The 26,185-nt window shown below is 37.2% G+C and overlaps 1 protein-coding gene across 20 annotated transcripts in view; it reads right to left on the bottom strand.

The window, feature by feature from the left end:
• Positions 1 to 26,185, bottom strand: part of TENM3 (teneurin transmembrane protein 3) — a 413,751-nt gene that overhangs the window by 272,435 nt on the left and 115,131 nt on the right. For 4 of the 20 annotated variants that reach the window (XM_062625044.1, XM_062625130.1, XM_062625214.1 and 1 more), the window contains one exon: positions 6,131 to 6,223. The exons of the other annotated variants lie outside the window; for them this stretch is intronic. In XM_062625044.1, coding sequence (XP_062481028.1) covers positions 6,131 to 6,223 — 93 coding nt within the window. The remainder of the gene's footprint in view (positions 1 to 6,130; positions 6,224 to 26,185) is intronic. 20 annotated transcript variants of the gene reach the window in all.

The raw sequence follows: 26,185 nt of genomic DNA, 5'->3' as shown, positions 1-26,185 counted from the left end.
CTTTGCTACCAAGCCTTAGTAATAAAATCCAAGATGACTTTGGAGCTTTAAACCAGGGAAGAAATGCTTGAAGAATTTCAGTGCCTGATGTTGAATATCTCTATCAGATCACTGAGCTGGTTTTATTGCTTTAACTCCCAAATTTACTGATTGACATTTTATGTTGCAATAATTAACATAACTTATGGCTGCACACATTCAAGTTCTGGACCTTTCCTGGGTAAAGACTTTTCTAGTTAGTATTAATGCCTTAAAAGTAGATAATAACAAACTAGATGTTATAATGACTGAGAGATGTGTTATGCCCTAAGGAATATGATTCAGCAACTAAGACCTGCAAAGACAAATATGAAGTACAACTAAGTGACCAAACCAAGCATCAATATGACCCCGTGGTTCAAACAGTGCTCCACAAAAAAAAATAAAATATCAGACTTCAAAGTCACTCAGGCAAAGAAGTATCAGACCTGTCAGAGAAAACTGTTTGGAAGACTTTAGCGATACAGAAAACCATATGCTAGGCAAAGACTGACCCTGTAAAATAGCACAGAATTGAAGACTTATTGCATTGGTAAAGTCTGTGTTCTGGTTTGAGATTGTAATGTATGAATAAAAGAGATTGTAATGTATGAATAAAAGAGACCTCCATGAGCTGAAAGGAAACATATTTTTCTCTACAGTCTTCAGTTACCTAAACACAGGTAATATGTGCAACATTAAAACTACATGGTTGTAAAATCTGATTGCGGTCCCTTACAGAAAACACAGGAATCCTGTCCTATGGAAAAATAATAAAATACAATGATGCTAAACATTTATAAATGACCTTTCCATTAATAAAAAGCTAGGGGTCTTAGAGGAACCTTGCAATAAACTTGCATATCAGTTTATCTATAATCCGTCATGGGGAAAAGAAAGAACAACCCAAACCAAAACCCTTATAGCTGGGAAAGTACTTCCCTAATCTATTCCAAGTACAGTGGACCAGAAGCCTGCATGCTCCAACTGTAATATTTAGCTCCAGCAGAACAGAAAGTTGCCCATCATGGGTCACATACATTGCTTATCAACAGAGGAGTGCTGGTTCGCATTTTTTTATACATATATATGAATATATAAACACACACACTTATATATCAGGAGTCAAATCTCCACTCCAGCAGTGCTTTTCACATCCAAAATCGCACTTTGAATTTTATGCCAAACCAACAGAGAAAACTGAAACAATACCAAATAAGGCCACTAAGTATGAGATAATGTGGTTATTAAATCTATGGTGCTAAAAGAAAGCTAGACAAAGGAAATAAGCAAATGAAATAATTTCTTAAGGAAAAAAAAAAAAATCAACATTTAAGTTAAAGTATGTATTTTAAAATAAGGAAAACCATTCCAGCCAACTTTTCATATAATCAGTGATTTTTCACCCTGTAGATTTAAGAATATAACATGCTATTTCATCTTCAAGTCCAGCAGAAACATTTTCACCACAACCAAAAGAGAGTTCCAGGATAATTTGCAGTGCCTACACTATAACACATATGCAGCAATTTATCTGTAATCTATGTTAAGGGGAAATATGTACTCAGGGAGCACATGTGGCTATTTAAGCATGTTCTCATATGGGATGTTACTGTATCAGTGATATTCCAAAAAAAACCTAATTTCAAACACCAAGGAGAAATTTTTCTTTCAAATTTGAATTACTGCATATTCTGCACTTAATTCTTACATGTAATTCTCCATGAGATAAAAGGAATCTTGCACAACAATAGGCAGATAGTAGGAAAAAAAAGAATTTATAGCACAAATACTGGAACGGGTTCTTGATTCCCAAAAAGGATCTTTTGCTTGTATTTCATGTTGACTTTGATGATACTACAATGTCAGCAACAGCGAAATGAATCAAAATATTCCTTTGGTACAAACAAGGATTTAGGCTAGAGGAAAAAAAGAAATCCTACTAACACATATGTATCTTTTAATTCTGTAAGTTGTGAATGCTCCATCACTGGCAGTGTTAAAGGCCAGGCTGGACAGAGCCTTGAGCAACCTGGTCTAGTAGGAAGTGTCCTTGCCCATGGCAAGAGGCTGGAACTAGATGATCTTAAGGTCCTTTCCAACCCTAACCATTCTATGATTCTATGTTGAGTAGCAATACATTTCAATTCTCAATTCAACTGACTGAAATCAACAAATAAAGTTCAAATATATTTAGCCAGTTTAAAGAATCACACAACAAAACTGTAAAGAAAGTGATCATCTTATTAGTTAGTCTGAATATTTACAGACATTACCACATGAACAATAGCTGTATATATGTAGTAAGCATATGCAGATTAGATTTTGGCAGGCAGGCAACCAGAATTCATGCATCTTAATATTTACGTAAGTGCAACATAGTAAAAAGCATTAATTTAAGAACCCGGAACCAGGCCTAGCGTATGTTTTTCATACTTAAGACCACAACCCAAATCAATGTTTGAGAATAAACCTTAGAAACAATTTCGTCCTAGTATCTCTAGTCAGTTAGTTTCACTAAGCTCGTTGCTTTAACAAGTCAATAACATCTGTTTTGAAAACTGCACTAGGGATATGCTTCACTTATGGACACCCACAAACTGAATCCGGAACAAGCTAACGAAAGGATCCTTCTTATATCTTTCATATGGCACAAGAGTGATTCAGAATCAAATTCTCCGAAATAAAAGTACTTGAAAACAGATGTCTTCTTTTTCAAGAAATGTGCTCTGATAGATTAACATGACATTAACAGGATGTCTTTGGGCAGGTCTTTTGTCAACTTTCTCTATTAAAACTGTTCTTCCTTGCATAAGCACATTTTAGTTGGATGTGGGACTTGTACCAGATTCCTCCATATCCTGAGTTGACTGATGGAACTACTGAGACTCCATTAGCCTCAAATTGTTCCTTGTGAGATGACATACCTGGGTTCAAATCATTTTGGAAAGAGAGAGTTTTAACACATACATGTATCAGATATATGTATGTATGTGTAAGTAACCTAATAATCTGTAGTTAGTTTTAGGAGATGCCAAAAAACTGCATCATAGAGGACATTTCCTTCTAATTCCACAAAAAAGTATGGATGTGCTTGACGCACTGAAATCCAAAGGAGAAGTTCATTAAGAATTTGAATGTTCAGGTGTCACCTAACAGCCCAGGCTGCAAGTTCTATTACTTCTGCAACACCTTCTTCTTTGGAACTCGCTTGGCTACATTAATAATGCTGTAAAATTGCTCAGCCTTTTCTGAGTATCAGTGTAAGATATCTGTACAGGCAGTGTAACAAATACACCATCAGGAAGTACAGGCACCTAACCTGAGGCTTTTAATTCCACCCAGTGACAGCGTATCAGATGCAGTTGCAGTCAGATGCAGGACTTAGATTGCATCGCACTTTTGTCCCATCATTAGATACACTTTTAAAAAGCAAATCTATATTTTCACTTCTGGAGATACACCTCACTTGCTGAAGTTAATCATATGCTCTTGAAATCCAAAGGCTCTCCCTTGAGTAACAAAAACCTCCATAACATACAAAATACTATGCCAATTTAGAAATCTTTTATAAAACAGCATTAAGGCTAAGAATCAGTAGCAGCTCATTTCTTTCTTGTAGCCGATTCCTGCTATATCATCATGCTAGTTATAACACCTGCAAATGCACCTTCTATTTCAACAGCTCTGCAGCTTTTCACATTCTGGATATAATATTCTTTGAAAACAAGACGGTGTTTACACAGTTTGTACAGGTGACAATCATTAGAGACAAAATTCTCTTGTTCCTTTCGCTAGTGCAGAAAAACAAAAGCTTTGCAAAGCCTACACTTGCTCGCTAACTGGAAAAGTAGAGTGGTGAGGCAAAGGTCTGCAAGGGATGCTGCACCTTCCTGGGGGCTTTGGAGCAGAGCCCTGCAGCGGCGCAGAGAGTAGCCTTTCCGAGGGAAGCCAGAGGCACTGGAACATGAAACATATCTCTAGTTGAAAAGTATAATGGCACAACCATTATCGTAAACAAAGTGTGTGGTGAATCTGCAGACTACTGTCTGGTCTCTGGGGAAGAATCCTCCCTCTCACCCTGTTCTTGTTTCTTACGGACCAGCTTTGCATGAGGGGCGAAAAGCTTAAAGTTTTCCTCACTAAGTTTTTAATGGGTTAATTTTAAATATGGATCTTTTCTGTAGAGTGTTCAATTCCACTTTCACCCTCCTAGGATGCTGAATATATGCCAAGATTTCATCCATTTGTTTCAGAAGTGTCATATCAGGAATAAATCAATGTGTTAAGAATTGCCTGATAATGTTGTTGTGGGATTAATTTTACAGAATAGATCGTCTGCACGACTAGCTTTGGCATTCTCTGTGCACATCGTTACATTTTAAGCATGAGAAGCCTCCTAATGCCAAAGTAGGAGAGCCATGATCTGCCACCATTCAATATTTAATCCTGCAATTGAAGCCACTAAAGGGATACAGCAAAGTAACAAGATGAATGAATTGTGACCTTAAACTTGCAAAAAGACAACCCAAACAATTTATCTTTCTGGCCCATAGTGCATCCTGTGGCCAATATTCCTATCACTTCTCTGCAGTTGGGGATCTGTAGATTGATCAATGCCACATTAGCAAAGTACCTGAGAAGACAGTTTAGGAATTCAGACAATCCACTGCATATGCTTTAAGAATATTCAGTGTCAATTTGGCTTATCTGTAGTCAAAAATAAAGGCTGCTTAATGAAAAATCAATTCCATTTTCACAAATGCATTTCTAAATAACAGTGGCAAGGTGACTAGAAATAAAGCTTTCACTAATCAATAAAACACAAATAAAATACTCTGAAAATCAGATCAGCCCAAATAAACCATCAGATTGATGCAATTTTAAGACGTGCTAAGAGATTATTTTGCAATTTAATTTTGAAAATAAATGTATTGCTGCTTCCTTGCAAAGAAAAAAAAAAACAACGATATAATAACACATAGTGATACCAAGACTAATGGGGCTGAGGCCATTAAGACCTCAAAGGACACCAACTAAGTAGACCCAAATCTTTTGATCATATCCTTTGTCACAACCAAATAATTTTTCAAGGTATATGCTAGGGTTGCCAAGTTAAACTTGTATACTAGCAAGTATTCCGTGATGCACTTGGTGGGAGACACAGAAAATAATCAACCATGAATATCACCTGTTTACCTGCTAAGAGTAAATCTCACAAATCAGAGAGAAAACATACACCCATGCTTGACTTCAAAAACAGTTTTCTGTCCATTTATTTCATGGTACCTAATTATACCTTGGAAATCAGTATCCCCACTTGGGAACAATACTTTTCTTGACTAAGACTGTTGCTATTTATTAATAAGGTGCCAGTAGTATTTATTAGCCAGTATAAACCACAAATCCCAACCAGTCTCATTAAGGAAACATACTGAGATCTCTTATAAGAACTGTCCACAAAAGACCTGATACGCAGACATTACCACAGGCCCATCCACCCTCAGTAGATTAACTGAAATAAGTTAACACTCCCCCCCTCCCACCCTGGCAACAGATGTTAAACAGAACTTCTAAATTTGTGATTTCAAAACTGTAGTTTTCCTCTCATTATAATTCTTGTGTATTGAACTAATTAATTTTTTTTTGTCTGAAATGGTTCGGGTACTAGAGCAGGTAAAGCCAAGCAGCCCAGAGGAGCCAGCACTTGGATGATTTAGATTAAAATTCTGTTTCTTTTTCATGAGTGAATTTCATTTCTGCCTGGTTACAGATCAGAAATAAACAGAATTAAGCATGCCTAAATCAAAGAAGAATGCTATTAAATATGACAAAACAAGAACAACTTCTTTGGTTTATAGTATCATGATGCTGAATAACATAAATAAGGGACCAAATTATGTTGTTCAGCATATATTGATCACTCCCACAAGAGATCATGAAGACAGTATACACAGATATTTCCAGGCACAACATACTAGTTAATGCTTACAGTAGCAGTTTTTAGTTTTTGGGGGTTTTTGGTTGTTTTGGTTTGTTTGATTGTTTTTTTTTAAATGAATACCAAAGTAAGTGCTTTGTTATTAATTGTCTGTAGATGATTTCCACAAACCTAAAAAGCCCACTTCTTTTGTTTCTTCTGCAGGAGGACTGTCCCCTTGCTTCCCAATACTTATTGGTCCCTCCATGGAGTTTAAGTGGAGTCCTGACAGAAAAAAAGAGAGGAGGCACTAAACATTATGAAAATTTCTAGCTGGCAGGTTTTTTTACAAATGGCTGAAGAATTAAATTAAACTGTATTTAAAGACAGTCTCTGATGCCACTGTGCAAATTAGTATTTGAGAGTATCCAAATAGCAAAACTTTTATTTCAAGTCAATAGAAAAGCTTTTTCACTTACAATCTCTCTTCTGAACAGTTATTATTCATATTGATATTAATCTTTAGTACTAGAAGCAATTAATATTTTAAACATACAGTAACTTCTGCAAGCCCATACACCTTAAATAACACAAAAGAAATAAAGGAAGTCAATCTTCTCTCCATTGTATTATTCTACCAAGAAAACCCCACGTCATCTATTCCGGGGATCTTTAAGTTAAATATCTAAATAAAATTATTTTTTTCAGTACAGCAATATCATGGTTTTGTATCTGAGCAACAAATATTGCAAAGATCCTAATTCATTACTGTACTACTTCAGCTTTTAAAAGTAATACTATTAAAAACAGTGATATCAAAGTTCTGTAGTTTTGTATCATAACTCCATAACTCTGACTCATACATATGTTAACAGAAAGTATGGACTGAAATTTGAACTGAAACCATAAATCCATATGCACAGACAAGACTGCACTATGCTTTGACTTTCCAGGAACGGACAGTAGGCAGAAAAGAACCAAGTGTGAAAATGATCCATTTTTCATCATATTTATTCAGGGACCTGGAAGACAGAATTTGATTTCTCTTAGACAAGAAATGCTGAAGTACTGTTTCTTCTTTCTAGAGTGGAGCAGGTGGCCTTTGGGAGATTTAACAACTTGGCATAAGTCTACACTAACCTATTACAAAGGCACAGGTGATGGACAAGAAAATGTTTCTTGAATTTGAAGGGAAACAGCTGATACATGTACACACTGCATGCTTAGATAAAGATGAGAAAAGGCTGAAATTGATACTAGGTTTAAAAAGTATCTGTAGCTAGAATGTATATAAACAGCAAAATGCATTGTTATCATACTGTTAATTATCATTATTTTGAGACGGGCATGAAGTTAGCAGGCTCAAAACATGTTTCAGCCTGATTTAAAAAGCAGAACTTTTTTTCTTCCATACAAGGTAAACTAACAATAGACTCTCAGGAGTCCCTGGTCCTTGGCTTTCTCAAAGACTGTGCTTCTGTTAACTTCTATGTATTTACACTTCTCAGCAACTGAACAGCATCACACAGATAAAGCCCAAAGGAAATGTAGCAGTTAATAAAATATTAAGCCGTTCTCCTTTAAAACATCAGCAACTGGGCTGTACAAAGACTTGGCATGCCATGTCAGATGCAAAAGGATCTGCAAATCTGAAAGACTTATCGGAGCTGGGGAACAGCTGGCTCTGCAGATCCCAAGGCCCACCTGGGATCCACTTACTACAGCCTGTCATTCTTGCTGAGTTTAATGCTTATACAGTCAATGAAATGTTAGATGAAGCTAAAGGATACATCCCCAAAGAGTCTGACTTATGCTTTGGGAAATGACCTTTAAGCAGTCACCTTCTGATAAAAAATTAAACTACAGCTCCCTGCATCTACAAAAATACCGTGATGTTTGTGATTTGTCCCTAATGGCATACATGCATTACGTTAGTACTCTTTCTACTGAACTTTCTACTCTTTCTACTATTCATTTGGGTTTTCTTTGCATTTTATATTTTCACACTTCAGCACACGAGGTACTAGTTGCTTAAGTGATTAATTTCAAATTACTCTAGTCATTGGGTTTTCAGTGACAACTGAAAGTCCAGAATATTCATTTGGCTTGTTTTAAAAATCAAACTTGCATTGCCTGTGGAAGCATTTTTTTAACTCTGTCTTATCAGTAGATCAACCAAACACATTCTCTCATTTTATTAAAAGAGCATGGTCTACTATCATTAGGAACATGATAAACAAACATGGTTCTTTTTATGATCTTGATAAAGAAAATTTCTTTATAGGAATAGACTAGAGTAACAACTATGTGTATGACGTGGAAAGCAGTATATGCCTGGTAGCCCAGACATACAAATAAACTCAGGTAAAATGCTTTTTAATGCTTCCTCTACAGTCAACACACACACACTTGAAAGCAAACCATCTGACACGATTTGCGCATCTATTTATGCCCCACAGTACTTGAGCCACATTGTAGAGCTCCTCTCTGTTTATCATAAAGGAAATAAAGACTCCATCCAGACCATACCCTTCCTGTGCTAACTTTGAGAAATAAGACTGACATTGGCACACACAGAACTTATGCTTGTAAAACACTCCTAGATGTGAAATGTTAAAAATCATTGATTTCTTTGAAGTAACGCAAAACAATGTAGTAGTAAACATAAGAAAAAAAACCCAACAAACATGACATAAATCTAATGACCAAAAAATAATTAGTCTGGTAGGGATGGAGCATAAAGATCCCTGTTGATTGAATGCTCATGTAAAAGAAAACAAAAACAAAAAAAAGGAGGGGTGGGGAAGTGACTGTCTTCAAAAAAGATCTGCTGAAGAGCACAGAAATAATGGAAACCTGCAGGGAGGTGAATCCCACCTATACCGATACTGTAAGTCAAACAAGGCACCCATCTGCTTCAATGCATTTAGAAAGTGTTAGTTAAGTAGATTAAATAGAAACACCTATCAGAGGGATTGTGCTAATATAGACAGGATCTGAAGGAGCTCAGAAAGCAGTGATAATGATAATGCAAAAATGCTGTGAGAGAATGAGACACAGTATTTAGAAAGAGTAGGAAAAAGCAATGTAAAAAACTGTGAGTGGTATCAAACACACACCATCTTTACTGACAACATCTTAAAGCTTAAAAGCAGAGAAAACACAGATTACTTAGACTAACATATTCCTCAAATGGAAGAATAAAGGAGGTGGAGAAAACATTCAGCACTGCTTTTATTTTCAAGGTAGTTTCACTGGCACCTTAATAACACCATTTCTTAAGGGAATCAGGAATCAGATCTATTTGTATGTTTGCTTATAATGAGGAAAACATACATCAAGAAGACTTAATATCTGCATTTTCTCAATGTAACTTTTCCAGCCTTAAAATGCCAAGTAGAGAGCAGTTTATTCCTTCTGTATGCAAGATTATTTGTTATAGAAGTGACTTTTACACATTTTATGACGTTCTTAGACACTTCCTGTTTCAGCAGTTGGATACCATGAACATACTGTCTGCTAAATTTGTAGCAGCCTTAAGAGACATAAAGTATCCACTTAACTGTCGAACTTCACATTTTGAGGTCTCAGCTGGGGTTATGCCATGTCCCTAATGCACACTAGACCTAAATTATATAGCATGGGCCCTGAGAAGCTCAGCTAATTCCCTTACCTGCATCACACTCCAGGTTTGATCTTGTCTTCTCTGCATTATATATCTTAACTATTCTCACCCTATGGGCCAAAAGAGACTCATTATCCACCTGAAAAGCAAAAAATGCAACACACATCTAAATCTCGAACTGATATTTGCATGTCCTTGTTATTTCAACAGGAACTATGCAAATTCATTTTCAAGGATATAGTTATAGTTTGAGAATTTCCAGGAGCTCCCAGCAGATCTGAAATCATGTCTCCCCCATTCCATGGAAGTGAGCCAGGTTGACAAGCAAGAACTGCTTTTAAGCTTCTGACCATTTGGCAAACTTTTCTTCTAATTTACATCTGCTGCAAAAAACATACTGTACACTTACAACCAAAGCATTAATTCTCACTCTATGCGTTGTCATCATAAATGACCTCACAGTCCATTTTTCAGTCCAATTACAGCCTACCTACTGGCTACCAAAACCATCCTGCTGCTGAGAACTTGTAGGAATATACCTCAAAACCTTGCAGTGAGTTTCACAGATTTGTTGTTTTATTATTTTTATTGGTGATAAGTGGGTAGATCTCAGCTGAAATAAATCGTTTCCTATTCCTTAAAAAGCCAGCACATTTCACCCAACAGCCAGATACTAAAATGTTCACATTTATCTTCATACATGCCTTCCACCTGTCCATGTACTACCTGACTAGCAATTCTTAACTCCTTAGCTGAAAAATACAATACTTCTGACTACGTATATACTTGCTTTCCTTATAACAAATGCCTTGACTGATATCCTCAAGAAATCTGGGTTAAGCCCCAGTTAGTAAACCAGTCTTTATATTTTGCTGTGCATTTGAAGAAGGTCTGTATCATCATCCACTTCGTATTGTTGAACTGTGACACCTTAAAAAAGTATGAAGCACTTCAAAACTCACAAATAAAAGATAAGAAACAGAAAAGCTATGTTGTCATGAATGTGAATTCAAGAAGGGAATTTACAAACTTAAGCCATCTAAAAGCTATAACTCATGAAAAACATGCCAGGACTTACACAAGCCAGTTTGCAGGAACATATCAGGGTATAAGAATGGCAATTCAACAGTATCGTACTGTTTCAAGGGCTCTTCACTTGATATAAGACTCTGTTACAGCATCCTATGCACCAAATGCATCAGCCAAACCATTACACCACTGTAGGATGTTCCAGCACTATTTTCCTGTACAGAGGATACATAAGCAATGGCAGAGGAACCTTACTGAGGGAATCAGTCTCCCATTGGAATCACGAGACCTGACAGGGCTGATAAAAGCAAAGTCCTAGTGCTCATGCCAAAAGAGACAGGGGGAAATGAAAGCATTTCCTTACTTTGAACTTCTTGTAGGGTTTCCAGGAGGCAAGTGGATGTTATAGAGCTGTTACAGCGCTATTTCAGGGCAAATATTCATTTTGCATAGTAACATGAAAGAATCAAAAGCACGCAGATTCTTTATGCTGGAGGAAGAGCTCAAGTACAATTAGCATGTAGTACATCACTGAATTTCAGGCACATGTTTTACAGAGAATTGTATTGACTATATTGAGTAGCAAAGTGCAAGTAATTCTTAATGGATGACAAGGAGATAGATTGTGGCTTCTGTACCTTAAATTCTGACCTTCAAAATTACATTGAGCATATTTTAAAGGATATTATAGCTACAATCCAGCTACTGAGCCTGAGTTCATGTCTTAACATAATTTTTTATACATGACTAACGACTACAGCATCATAAAATATTGCCAATAAACTGAACACAAAGCTACTATTCCAATTTTTCATTAGAGAGAGAATTGTCAGCTTTCTCACCTCAAAAGCATGCCCAAGTTTCTTTCATTGTTCAAAAACTGTACAGACTTAAAACTTCTCTTGCCTCAGTTTTGAATCCACCGCACCCCTGCTGAGCACTTCCACATCCATGAGCATAAGCATCAGCCCCCATTTTGCCAATACTCCAACCACCCAGCAGCATTTCAAATTAACTCTCTTCTCTTGACTTGTTTGTACCCTGGTTTCTCAGCACTGCCCCTGCCCCAGTATAGAATTTTCTGAATGGCAGCTGGGATGAAAACGCAACGGAAAGAAGGTATGCTGGAATGAAGAGAACATAATCGCAGTACAGGTATTAATTCCTGCTCTAGCACACTCTGACTTCACATTTCTTTGTGTTTCCCCCTGCAAGGAAGTAAGAGGAGAGGTAAGTTACTGATTTAGAGAACTGTAGACTGATGCTCATTTGTTGGTTGTAAATACATGTAAAAGTATTTTCATATTTGCAAGCAGAATCCTATAAAACATTTGCTGGTCTGGGGTTATTTTTTCTCATGCTAAGGTGGAAGTTCGGACTGAAATTTGAAATACAGTACTTGGATGTCAAGAAGCCTGTCAAATTCACAAACTGGCAGACATTTGAGAAAATAAATCAATCATCAAAACATTTCCCAACAGTCCAGCTTGCAAAAGTGTTAAAAATAACAGATACGCATTATTATTAAATACGCTTTAAGACCAGCTAAGTGACTGACATAGGTGGATGATGCTAGACGGTTTATTTTTGACAGCTTTCAAGGTGCAACTTTTCTTACACATTGTTGATAGCAATCTGTGGGGATCACAGATTCACAGGAATGAGCGAGACAGAGAGAAGGATTATCCATTCTTATTAGAACACTAACCTGTTCCTATTACCTCTGGGAGACAGATTTTGCAGCCTTCCCAAGACATTTCAACCAGTGCTTAGCTACTTTAATGCCTAAACAAAAATCCTTCTTGCAACAATTAGCACTTTATTTCTTGCCTGCTGGCAACAACAAAGTTGTTCCCTGTTTCTTACTATCAGTCTTCTACATACCTGAAAATGTACGAGATCTTTCTATCATTTTCCCTTCTTTAGAAGTCCAGTTTGGTCATTGTTTCTGCAGAGGACATACTCTCCATTTCGATTTCAGCTAATTCTGTTGGGGTTTGGGTTTTGGTTTTTGTTTGGTTTTTTTTTTCCCCAAAGTTACTGGATCTAAAACTGTATTGATTTGTGAATCCCAGTGACAGGCAGTACTAACAGGTGAGGCCTTATGAGTGCTGAGAGATGCTGAAGGACTTACTTCATGACTATTTCACATGACATGCTTATGTCACAATAGATATTTATTTTTTTCTTTCCTTCACAAACTGATTACTTGGTCAATTCACACTCTTATGAACAATCCCTTGCTGTGCTTAGCTCCTTTCCAACACAATTTCTGCCAAGCAAATGGTTCTCGCAGCCTGAACATGTAAATTACTGCTACTTCAGAGTTGCACCTGTACAAGTTCAATATATGAATATTGTAATGTTAATCCCTTCCAGCAAAGTGCATGTGGCTCCTCCTAGCCAGGCACTGCTAGCAAGTTAATAGAAATACTCCAAACACTCAAAACTGTCATGAAAATATGGACCTGAGTAGAATCAAGATCTTCACAAAACCTTGACCATTGGTTGTTTAGCTGGTAGACACATCAGCCTTCCTCTGCACATACTGCGGTCTATAATTCTACTCTTCGATTTCTGGTGTAACACAGTGTGCAATGGAAGTGAAAGTTAATGGATATTCCCAAATTTACAGCTCCGTTTGCTAAGAAACAAAACAATATTCAGTCATATGTAGGTTACAGAAAACGTTCTTTCCCAAGTGTGTCTGAAAATCCCATCGCTGTGGGATGTTACTGTTTTTACTACACGGAATACTCGATTGATCTAAACCTTACACCGAGCCGAATTTATGAAAAGTTTGGTTTGTCTCCAAGGCTGTATTTCCAAAAACCTCCATGCTGTTAATAAAGGTGCAAGTGATAATGGTGCATAACTCAAAATTGGTAAATAGACAAGGGTTGGAATTACACATCCTTACATGTAATGGAAGCAGGTAGCTTCTATTTTCACTGTTTGGTGACATTAATGCAGTAATACTGAGTAACTGCTGACAATTAGCCAGAAGATGGAGCAGAGGTCTTGTAAGAAAATTACTCCCTGGTGGCAAAATACTGAAAATTCAATTACACTCTGTTTATTACAGGCCTACATTAGGAACTGCATTCATAATAAAGACCTTGATAATATACAAATTAATCGCAGCACAGGGGAGTGCTTTACTAACTTTTTTACTCCTTGATGTATTCTTCAATATTAAGTTTTTAATATAACCATAGACATATTGAAAAGCTTTCTATAAAGCTTTTCAACTAAAATTCCTTAAATAAAATAGCACGATATGCGAACATTGTTCTGAAAAACAAGATAATTTCTATTATAGTTCCTTGAATAAAACAAGGTGCAGATACCAATTTTTACACACCCGTTTAGGTATTCTCTGTATTTTGAGATTCATGTTTATGCTTCTATGAAGTATGCTATCATGCAAACATTGTTAAAGTCATCCAGGCTACAGCCTTGCAGAGTTTTCTGCGGAGAGTCACATTTACATATGTGAATACTTCCTTTCAATTTAAGAAAAGCCAGGGACTTGACGGTATGCATATCCAACTTCTGCAGATATTGCAGATCAGTTTGAAATAAGATTGAATAATCTAGTTCTTACTATTCAAGTTACAGCGACTGCAAAAAATGCTCCCAAGAAGAGCGGCTAGATATGAATTCATGCTATGACAATGTGTATTGGATACTGTTGAATAATTTAGTTTCTGAATGAATTTAGTCAGCAGTTTGTTTAGCCTTTTAATAGCCTACTGCCTGCTTTAAAGACTTCTAGTTGCAAGCTGTTCCGCACAAAGCCTTTAAACTGTTGTATTTAAAATCTAGCTATATGTTTTCTGATTTTAATTGTATTTTGCTAATGACAGCAGTAAGACCTATGATACTTTACTGAACCTGAAGTGGAATGAAAAAGTCCATTGTCTCCATATTTAACTTAATCTTATATGTTACTCGAAAAACGCAAATCTAGAAAAAGTACTGAACACATGCACAGTATTCCACAGGTGAGCTGTCTCTAATTTTGTTTGAGAGAGATTCCTAAGGAATTCTGGTACTGGACTTTCATTACCAAATACTTCAAACAAGGATGTGAAACTTGGTCGCCTAACTAGGCTCTACATTACTGAAACTCTCTTTAGATCCAAAGACTCTCAATCCTTCTTGTAAAATCCTTCCACTTTAGGGATTCCCTGAATTGCAAGATACAGTAACACTTAGTGGACCTCAAGCTGCTGACACAGAAGACCAACTCCAGCGACAGGACCAGACAGGATCTTGGTTCTGCATGAATATGCCCTGTGTACATGTTTGCAGAGGAGGTAACTGATGATAGCTCTGGTATTTGAAATTAGCTTGAATTGTCCTACGTAAGCTACTAGCAACCAGAAAAAAAACCAAACAAACCCAAAACAAACCCAACCTAACCCAAAGAAATAAGGATATATATAAAAAAAACAAACCCAAACAACAGCAGCAAAACCCAAACAAAAACATGTTATCTGGCAATATGGCAATAAACTCAACTCACACTGAAGTAGAAATGATGAATTTGTATTTTCTTATGTGATAAATCAATCTTTCACAGGTAGGTCCTCCCTCACACTGCCCACACAAATTCCTTCAGCTGCCACTCCTAACTGACTACTCTGAAAATGCCAGATCACTGCAGAACCCACAGAAATAGAAAGTTCATGAGATAAGATCTCATAAGATCTGAGACAGACTGCTTCCTGGCAAAGACGAGACGAATGCCATGTCCTTCTAGCTTTGAATTGTGCTGTTTTTCAGGACTTTCTATCTGAAGTCAGGCACAAAAACAAGATGCAGAACAACACTGTATGGAACGGTGTGACAAGGTCCAAAACTAGGAAGAAAGACCAGGTAGTTTGAGGTCCAACACCCCAACATTGCATCCCTTGTATCTGCAAGTTACTCCATCTGTCTGGTGCATTTTATGACAACAGTCACAACAAAGAAAAGAGCAAAGAATTTCCACATGTTCATAGGATCCAGACATCAACTGCCTTGGGTGACATGATTTACTGTGAGGTGTCCCTGCCCATGGCAGGGGGGTTGGAACTAGATAATCTTAAGGACCTTTCCAACCCTAACAATTCTGTGATCAAGCCCAATCTTGCTTCATAAAATCAGTCTGACCCATCAAATCAGTCAGTTCAGGTGCCACCGGGAAGGGCATATGCAATCTGCATATGGATTTGGTCCCTCCTCAAGCACGCTTCCACAACTGATAGATATATTGCAATGCTTGGCTCTCTGGAAAATCCTGCTGTTCGTGTTACAGGCCATGCAGTGAAACTGCAAATGGAATGCCTCTTGCAGGCTCAAAAGGTGACCAAATCAATTGTAAGTTAAAAAACTGTGCACCAGAAGAGTCTCAAGAATGGGTGCACCGAAATGAAAACAGCTACAAGAACCTGTGGATTCCTTAAATCTTCTCAAAGGCTAAAGTCATCCTATATTTCAGAATGAGGAAATACTATGAGCACATGCATTTCTTCTTGAATTTTGGTGTGTCATCATCTACAGTTCTTAAACAAACAAAAAAGGCCACTTCTGGTTATAGTAAACTCTGAGGAGGGACCAGGAAAGCACTGCATAGAAAATACAGCATGACAGACATCATGTTTAGCATAGTGTCAGAGCACTCGGAGAGCAGAGCAGAATAAGGCAATGCCCTCACCAGACAGGGTATCTACCTGCACTGTCAACCCTGGCATCGCTTTCCTCAGTATCAACTATCAAATTTAGGGCAGAGATTTCCTTACTCTACCACAAACCAATCTGGGAGGGAGATCAAACATGAATTGGCAGCAGTGATACACACACGACTGGTACATGTAATGGCAGGTGCTCCAGTGCCAGCTCTCACTTCAGCTATGGCAGTCCTACATGGCTGGTAAGATGTAAGCCACGTCAGACTTTCTGCCACTGTTGGAATTTGGAGGCATCTTCTTTTCCCTCAAACACTGCAGGGAAAGAGTAAAGCCCATTCAATGCCTCTGCATGGCTGAGCATGTTCCTTCTTCATACCCACCTATGATGCTAAAAGTGCAGGAGTCTGCCTCCATTTCCAAGAATCAGCAGTTGCCTATACTGTGTCATGTTCATTTTGTGCAAGAACCAGGTCTGGCTTGTCTACCTGATAATAAACTGTTCCTATGGTTTTGGCGGGATGGCAGAAGAGCGGAGGAAAGGCCATTGCTTCATTTAGATCTGATGAGATCAGTATAGATAGTTTCAGAGAGTTCATTTCACTTCCTGTCTTTCATGCTTTGTGTATCCTATGGGAAAATATTAAGCACACTGAACATGGCAGTGTGTGTAATTCAAAAAATTAATCTGCTACTGAATGGATAGAGTTTGAAGCCTCAGCTTGAAAAGTCCTGAACAGGAGATAAGGGAAAATATAAAAAATGATATTACAGAGGAGTGTGAAAAAAAAAACCATCATTACTTGATCTAAGAGTACTGATATAATCAGATATCAAAAGAATCAATTCAGGAAGTCTGTCACAGTTTAGCCAAAGCTTGGACAAGTATACTAGCTCAGCTGTACTCTGCTATAATGGGAGGTGGCATGTAACCAGAGAAAGAGCAGTAACATCTCTGCTTTTGGTTTTGTTTTTTTAGCTCATAAACAAATAGATAAAGAACACATTTCCAGTAATAGCAATTTGACATACACTTTAAGATCGTACAAAACTACTTGCATTTATTGAGTATATGCAAAAACAAGTATCTTAAAGTTGCTTATGATTTGTGAAGAAGTTTTTGTGCAGTCTCATCTGAAATTAGCAGAGATTGTCCAGGTTTCTGCATCAACTTACTTCTTTTTAAATGGATAAAATTTAGTGAGATTATTTGCAGGATTCAGAAATGCTTCTGAATTTATAAGTTAGGCCTTTTTCAAAGTTACTGCAAATGTGTATATATATATATAGATACATACACACACACTCATATAAAGATACCAAATATTTTCAAATTATTTCAAGAAGGTAAAAAAGGCAGAGTTAGGAAGTTTGACAGAAAGTAAGCATTATGATGCCCATTTGTAAGTACAAAAACAAAATCAGAAAAATAATGTGCAAATGCAGAGACAGCAAATTAATGACCAAATTGTGATTTCACTGCAGAATCTCTGACTTCAAAGCAAATACTTTGAAGGCTTTCCACACATAAATTTCAGAAGAAATTGATTTGGAGAACAAAAGTCACCGGGATCGGAGTTTAGCCAAGTCTACCAGTTGCACTTTGGTAATTACAAGTGATCAGGAGACCGAGTCTAACCTGAACTCACAGCAGAATACTCTGCACTGATTCAGTGTTGAATTTAATGGATATAGTGAAACATCATCACCACGTCCAGGAGTACGGTATATTTTCTTTGATTATTTTCACAGACTATCCAACACTCAAGTCCAGTTAGCTTGTGAAGTCTGATGAGAGCACAGCTTGAGGTCATACAGACAGAAAAACAACTCAAAAGATTACGCCAGGTTTGATTTAAGAAGGAAAAATAAAGTAAGACCACAATGGAAGAAGAGGCTGCGAGATTTTGGGGGTTGCGGTTTTTGGTGTTGGTTGTTTCTTTCTTAAGGGAAATCAGGATAATTACACATTTAGCACTAAAAAAAAATATAAAAGGATATTACATTGTCTGGCTTTTTTGTAAGTTCTGGGAAGGATAACATTGCACCATAAAAGTAGAACCACAGAGTATGATAAAAAACAGTCAGAAAACATTTCCTTTTCGGATATGACTATTAAGTGTTTTGGTTTTTTTTCATATCTTTTCACGTATTGTATTCAAACTCTACTTTAAAATGTTTGAAGTAAGAAGGAAAACTGAATTTTGAGATAATCAGTAGTACCATGTCACCTAAATGGTTACTTCAAATTCCTGCTATGAATTCTGGGGTAACCAGAATCAGCAGAGAACCATATAATTCAGTTCCCCAAGAGACACTGTCCCTCTTATGTATGAAGCAAAGCAATCTTTCTCATTGGAAACAAAACTGAAATCTTTGAGTTCAATTAACTCTCCAGCCTCAACAAAAGTGCATTGCAGTAGACTCTTTTTTGTAGGAATAATTTATTGGAATTCTCTTTAATGCTTTTTTCATAACATTGAGATACCTCAGAAAGAGGATGAAAAATTCAATTGTGTAGAGCTGATCAGAGGAACAAAAATCCACTCTGAACAAAGGTAAGCCGATTAACTTTTTCATAAAAATCAATATAGTTGATACTGCAAAGAACAAAGAATTGGTAAGAAAACAAGAAAGAAATGAATTTGTGGGGGTTTAAAAGCAAATTGCTAAGAGTACACAGACTCTGTTACCATATTTTCAATATTGTTATAGTTGTTTAAATGTATTCCCTAAGTCCCAGAAGTACAAAGATGACTCTCTGAATAAGGAGAATGTTATTAATGTATGCAAAGTGGACACCAGCATTTTCTGGGTAAGTTCACTTAGTAGTTTTATATGGTATGTAACATTTGGAGAAAAAAAGTAAGAATTCTAGCTTATCTTTTTCAAAAACGTAGCTGGGCATTTGTAACAACTAAACCTGAATTTCAAAATGCATATACATGTTACAGAAACATCTAAGCCACACCTGACAAACAGCACCTAGCACGGGGACTCCAAAATTATTCTGGTTTAGGTAATGTTAAACAATATCTTCCAAGTTATTAAACTTAAGGAGCTCCTAATAGCAGGCAGCAGGCAAAGTATTTTTACCTACCTGTTTATGAACCCAATTAAAAAGCTGTTACATGACTACACCTAGGGTTTAGTGAAACCCATTTTTTAAAGACAGCAGGTTCTTGTCTGCTTGAGACTTGGCCTTGCTGAAAATAAGAAATGTAACTGCTAAAAGAGCAAGAAGAGTGGTTTTCCCCATGGACATGAAGAAGTATTTCACTCTTTTTCAGCCAGTAGTTACAGGGCTTAGCTGGCAGGTACAGCCATCTTCTGGCAACCTAAAACACAACAGAGGAATGACACAACTGCATAAAAACTGCCTTGGCAGCATCGAGATGGGACAAGAAAATGACACTGCAGTCAACCTTGAAACCTTGAAGGTATAAACCTCTGCAGCACCAGGAGTGGAAAGTATCCTTGCTGCCCTGTGACTAAGAAAAATTTAAGTTGGACAGAGAGTTCATTGAACTTAAGGTAAATCCTGAGAAAGACTAATAAAAAAACCTGAATTCTTGAGTTTAACCTCTGTCTGACAGGCTGTTAACAAGCAACAGTTATGTGGAGCAGTCACAAGTTATTCCTTCCATGCTGTAGAAGGCTCCCTGTACGAAGTCAAACACTCCTGCATTTTTTTTATGTCACAGGGATTGTTAGATAGGAATAAAAACAGGCATTTGAACTCTCTCCTTGCTTATTTCTACTCATAGCCTAACGGACAGCAGATCCCAAAACAGTCTAAGAAATTGCATTTTGAGGTAAGACAGGAATACTCTTAGACATTGGAGAGATTTTTGTCTCAAAACCAATAATCTTGCAAACCGTTTTCCAGAAAATAACACAGTGTAAATTAAAATAAAGTCTGCTGAGGAACTATCAGATCTCAATCCTTTAAAATACATTTTCATGTGAGTGAGGAACTGCTGTTAAATTTAAACAACTAGAACAGTTATTTGGCATCTTGGAGCTTTTGTTTTGGAACTAAAAAGCTTGTGGCTATAGGTTCTCCCCACTCCACAGTGTTCACTGCTGTATTCTGACAGAAGCAAACCAATTTTCAGTTAAATACAGAAAGGAAATGAGAATGGGGGAGGAAGTTACAACCGCAAAAATGTGAACCAATTTGTTCGTCCAACCATTTCTTCTCTGCAACATCTACACACCACAGGACAGATGTAAATTCAGCAACAGCACTGGCAGAACAATTCTAGGGGCAGGATTTCTGGTAAGATCCCTCACCATTTAGCAGCTGCAGATGGAATCAATGAACAACAGCTGAGGCAAAATGAGCAACTGAGTGTGGGAACAACAGACTTCTAGACTTAACCCACTTTTATATCAGGTCTTCCTGTGAATTTAGTCAACCTTCTCTATATTAATTTGATTTTTTCTGGTAAAGATTTTCAATAGCAATTATATGATTTAGGAGCACAAGTCCTATTACAACTCATGAGGATGTGAGCACTAGATCTCCAGGGTGCTTTTAAAAAAGTCTCACTCTACCTGTAAAATGGAAAAACAATCATTACTTGTTGCCTTCTAACTACACAGATACAAGGACTAAAAGGAATATCCAGTACTGTCCCTGCATGAACTCCTCACTTTTCCAAGGCTCAAGAGGCTAATATAACCTTATCATGGCTTCAGGTCAAAAGATTGAGTCTAATGGACCAATGGAAGGAATTAATTTCAGAGCTCAGGACCTTTAATTGAGAGCAGATGGTGCCTAGTCCCTGTAAATTTAAAGTCTGGGGCCTGTTAACAGAAGTATCTAATCTCATTCTCTATTGCCATAAGCAGCCAGGACCCAGTAAGATTGAGTTTACAAAACAGTATAACAATCTCCTAGAACTCCACTGAAAGTAAACAAGCAGCAAAGACAGTTAATGAAAAAGACGTCAGATGTTCTCTGCAGCTGAAGTAGTTAAAGGAATGAGTGAAGCTTTTAAACAATTCTAAATGCGTCTCTTTATAGAACATACAGCAATCATACAATGAAGAACTTAGCAGCTTGAACAATTCTGGTTAACTCTACATGGAAGGAGACTGAATGCTATCCATTTAACCAAATCATGGTGCTAGAGGCCATCCCTTTCAAAGTCATTTTCACCTAGATATCTTAGAAACTTTCAATATTCAAAAGAACTTCAAAGATTATAAACTACCTTGATACATTCAATATCCATCTTCAACAACAGGCAGAGAAGACAACTTGAACTTTCCCCAAGAAATAACTCTTGCCAAAATTGATCTTCGACTTCACTTTTCTGCTGTTTTCTACAAACTGCACAACTGACCAATACTGTTTTGTTTAGTGAAACCCACTACAAAAAGAAATTCATGTTTTGTACAGACACAAAGCAACCCAAATTCTTTAGCCTGTTTGCCACAGGTGCAGACTGAGACTCCATAGCATTTGTCATCAGCAATTACACAAGACATTTTATCTGTAACTATAAAAGATTTTAAAGAAGTATTACATTTAGAAAAACCCAGCGACTGAGGGGGAGGGGAATTAATCTCTTTCTCCAGCATACAGTAGGTCAGTGGCAGAGCATGTAACACCGGAATAAATTTCCTTTTCTTATGCTCATGACTGCACACAGACTTGCAGTGGAAATGCTTTCATGTTTCTAGGTCATTTGAAGAAGAAACTGATCTTCAACCCTGTATGTTTAATCTCTAAGAAAACTACATGTATAAACCACAAAAATAAAACTATTCAAGAAAAGGTCTTGTAAGGATAGGCATATATATGCATACATAGTCTTATACACAACATTTATGCATTTATTTTACCACAAATTACAAAAGGTAATCATAATGTAGTCAAATGAAGAAATCAGCCTGTTGTCAGTCTTTACCCTGACATGGCCTGACCAGAGTTTCCATTATTTTCCATTTTTTTTTTAGGCTGTGATTACTGCACCAGGGGTGGAAACATTCACATTCTGTTTCAGACGTACCTACTCAGCAGCCACAGTACCCCAGGGGGGGATCTGGCAGTAGCAGCACAGCCCTGCCACCGCAGCTGCACAGAACCTTCAAACTCCTAAGAAAACTGTTATCTATTCTGGACACTCTTATAGAAGATGAAAAGATACACTTATTAACCATTTGCATATTCAGAATTTAATCCATAATTAATTCATGTTGTTCCCCCTCCTCTGTCCTAACTTGATGCTGTGGGTTCAGAATTGTAAAATTAAGGAAAAAAAAATCTAAATACAATATTGATAAGTATTTTGCAAATTCCCATGTATTATATAGAAACTTGCACTAACTTAGATCTAACTAACTAAACAAAGATCACAGCAGGTCTCAAGGCCCTTCCACTAAAGGGTTTCTAATGTGAAGGGATAAAAAGTAATATTGTTTTCCTTGGTTTCAGTGTGCCAAAACCACACTTTTCTACAAGTGAAAACAATAGATAACTAAACACAAACCCTACATAACTCAGGAAGACAATGGTATATTGAATGAGAGAGGTAGTGGAATAAAAGTCAAACCCACAGCTTCTTAACAAGCATTTCTTTTCCTGAGATTTTAAATGTCACCTTCTTACCACATTAAATAAAGAAAAAAACTTAAAATTTACCAACAGATCAGGCAGCACACTATAGAGACCACAGAAAAGTTCTGACCAGTTCAATCCACATATTAATACTTGTAAAGGGAATTAATTTTAAAATTTGACTTGAAACTCAAACTGAATTCTCCTCTGCATCAAAGAAATAGAACTTTTTATCCAGAAAACAAAGTAAGTTTTTACACAGATTTAAAGAGGAGTTAGCTTTAAAGAAGTATTTCTAGTCAATTCCAAAAGCCTTTCCAGTTTTTTGTAAAAAAACGAACCAAAACAAAAAGCCAACAAACATCATCTTGACAAATTTTCTTCAGCTATTATTTGACCAGCATACAAATGCTGTCACCTCTAATTATTTCAGATACTCTGACAATAGCACAGCCTATATTTACTTGAAAGTTGAAATCATTATTAGATTATTTCTCAATATGACAATATGTAATTATACAAGAATATGCAATTAAAACCTTATTTCAAGTTAAAAGAAGACGAAACTTAGAAAACACTTTTAAAACAACTGAAAAAGTTTACTTATTATACAGAACTGGTATTATTTAAACTACATCTCAACTATCATAATTTGGTTTTGTGTAACAACTATAGAAGTATATGTTTTATATATGTAATTGCACCACCTTCCTCCCATATCCTAACTCCACAGGAAATGAAGTGGTAGCTGAGAAACACGTTTTTTTTTTCAAATGACAACAAACCAAATAATCTCACAGCTTTGACAGATTTTCTTTTTTCTCCTTTTTATTCCAGTGGTAATTGCATCAATAAACCTGATTCAGCAAATCTGTTGCTCTCTAATTCATTAATTAAAACAATTTAATGCTACCACTGTGATTTTTCAAGGACATCAAAACCACATTCCAAATCAAAACAGCAGAGATCATCAGTTTATAGATGCGCAAAGCATGCTCTGCTTTTGTGGCAACCTCATAATTAAAACACAACTTTAATGAAAAAGAGCTGTTTTGTTCACGATTTGCTTCCCCAAGCACGTCCGAAGAAACATGTTTTGTTTAGGGGGACTGAAGAGCAGTATTTTTGTATCAAACTTAAAATAGGAAGGGGGACGCCTATGAAAAGTTAACCATTTCCAGTTAGAAAAAGCCCAAGATACTAATATGAAAATAAATTGCAAAGCAACATTTTTATAGCCTTCATTTTTTCAATACACGTCCTGCTCATTAATTTTTTGGTTTGAATAGAACTATTGAGTCACAGAAAACAAACTGAGAAAGGAAGTAAAGAATTTCTTTGTCCATCTTCTCCCACAAATCAGGACCAAACGGAATTATGCCAACATTTTAGAAGTGTTTTGGAAAATATGTTAGATAATGAAATATTCACCTGGTCTTCAGCAATCTCTTTCATCAAGCTATCCTGGAATCACCACAGTTTGAGCCAGTTCATACTTTCTGCTATTTGCCATACATGGCCTTTGTAACAGCAGCAGTATCTAGACAGACCATGCTAGGCACAACAGTCTGAATTCTTCCAATCTCTTTCTAGTGTTGTGTATTTAAAACTTCTGATCATTCCTGTTAACCTTTCTCTAGGCCTCCAGTTGGATGGCATTTTCCTCAAAACATAGTCCCCAGACCAGTCACAGAGAGACAGTATTTCTAAGTGCTGCTGAGTGAAGTAGTAGGATTATTTCAGTGGCACTGTACACAAAGACATGTTACAAGGTCATGAAAGAAATACTTATACACAACAGAAAACACTGTTGATAACCACTATGACCTTCAGCTGACGGCTACCCAGGCGGAATACAGAAATGTCTCCTTGACACACAGGAAGGGGGATAAGGAAGCCAAAGCTCAACCTCAGCTGCGAAGCCCTATCACAGCAGAGCTGTTAGGCACCAATTACATAAGCTGGGAATACACAAGTCCAGGGGACCACACAGGAGGAATCCATAGGTGATGGCAAAGCTGACCAATGCCACTGAAAGGCCACATTGATTCCTTAAAAGGTCATGGCAATGGAGGAAGGTTCCTCATGACTTCTTTGAAGATAATTTGTGTTCAAGAAGGGCAAGGAGTACATGGGGAAGCAGAGGCAGTCAGCCTTACCCCAAGTCTCCCACAGAAGAGTATGGAACAAATACTGCTGGAGTTACCCTTTATATACCTGGATAGACTTCTCAGAAAGGAAAGGGAATGAGAATGGCTAACATATATTTACCAAAGGCAAATCACACCCAAAACACATTACTGCTTTCTATGAACAGATAATTGTCTCAGCTGACAAAGAAGACCAGTACGTATTGCTTTCTTGACTTTAGCAAGGGCTTCAATGTGGTCTCCAATAGCATGTGGGTAGCTAAGCTGGAGAGAGATGAACTGGATGGGTGAGCTACAAAGTGCAGTTTGTGGGAAAACTGGCTGTATGAAAAGGCTGAAAGAACAGTGTTTTGTAGTACAAAAATAAACTGTTGGCCAATATTAATGGCATTCCTCAGGGGCTAATACTGTTTTATGTCTGTACATTTAACATATTGAGAATGAGCAGGATGGAATGTGCCCTCAAGCAAGTTTGTGGATGACACCAAGCTGAAGAGAGTGATCCTGCAGGGTGGGATTGTTTTCAGAGGACTCAACAGGCTGAAAAAAGCCCTCATGAATTCCAAAGGCAGAATAACCTCATCTAGCAGCACTAGCTGGGAGCACACTGGAAAGCAGCTTTGTCATGAAAGACCCGGGGAGTCAACATGGACAAGTTCACCAGTGTGCCCTTTCAACAATAAGGCCTACCCACATACTCGGTTGCATTCAGAAGAATGGAGCCAGCATACCCTGGGAAGTGATTAGTCTCTTTTATTCAGCATTTGAAGACCACATCTTGAGTATAATATTCACTCTGGGGTTTGCCAGTACTCACACAACATTGATAAACTGAAATGAATTCAGCTGAGATTGACCACCATGACTGAAGTGCTGAAGTACACAAAAGAAAAGGAACTCAAGCGAGACTGGAAAAGGTAAAAGATGGAAATCTAACTTTGATCTTCTACTACTCAAGGCAGTGGTCAACTCCAGCAAGGGAAACTCTGATTAGGGTGAAAAAATGAAAATCACAATGAAGTTGGTTAAGCACCAGAACAGTTGCCCAGAGATAATGTGGAATTCCTCTTGTAAATTTGAAAAACTCAACTGAACAAGGCCTTGAGCATTCTCACCTAAATTAATGTTAGTCCAGCTCTAAGCAGATGGTTGAACCACATGACCTCAAAAGGTCCCTTCTAAGCTGAATTATTTTAT

The sequence above is a fragment of the Pezoporus occidentalis genome, unplaced genomic scaffold (assembly GCF_034315485.1).
Source record: "Pezoporus occidentalis ecotype Australia unplaced genomic scaffold, CSIRO_AGI_Poc_V1 ctg1, whole genome shotgun sequence".
Lineage (NCBI taxonomy): Eukaryota > Metazoa > Chordata > Aves > Psittaciformes > Psittacidae > Pezoporus > Pezoporus occidentalis.
Note: the sequence above shows the minus strand (reverse complement) of the source record. Positions and strands in the feature narration are given on the sequence as shown.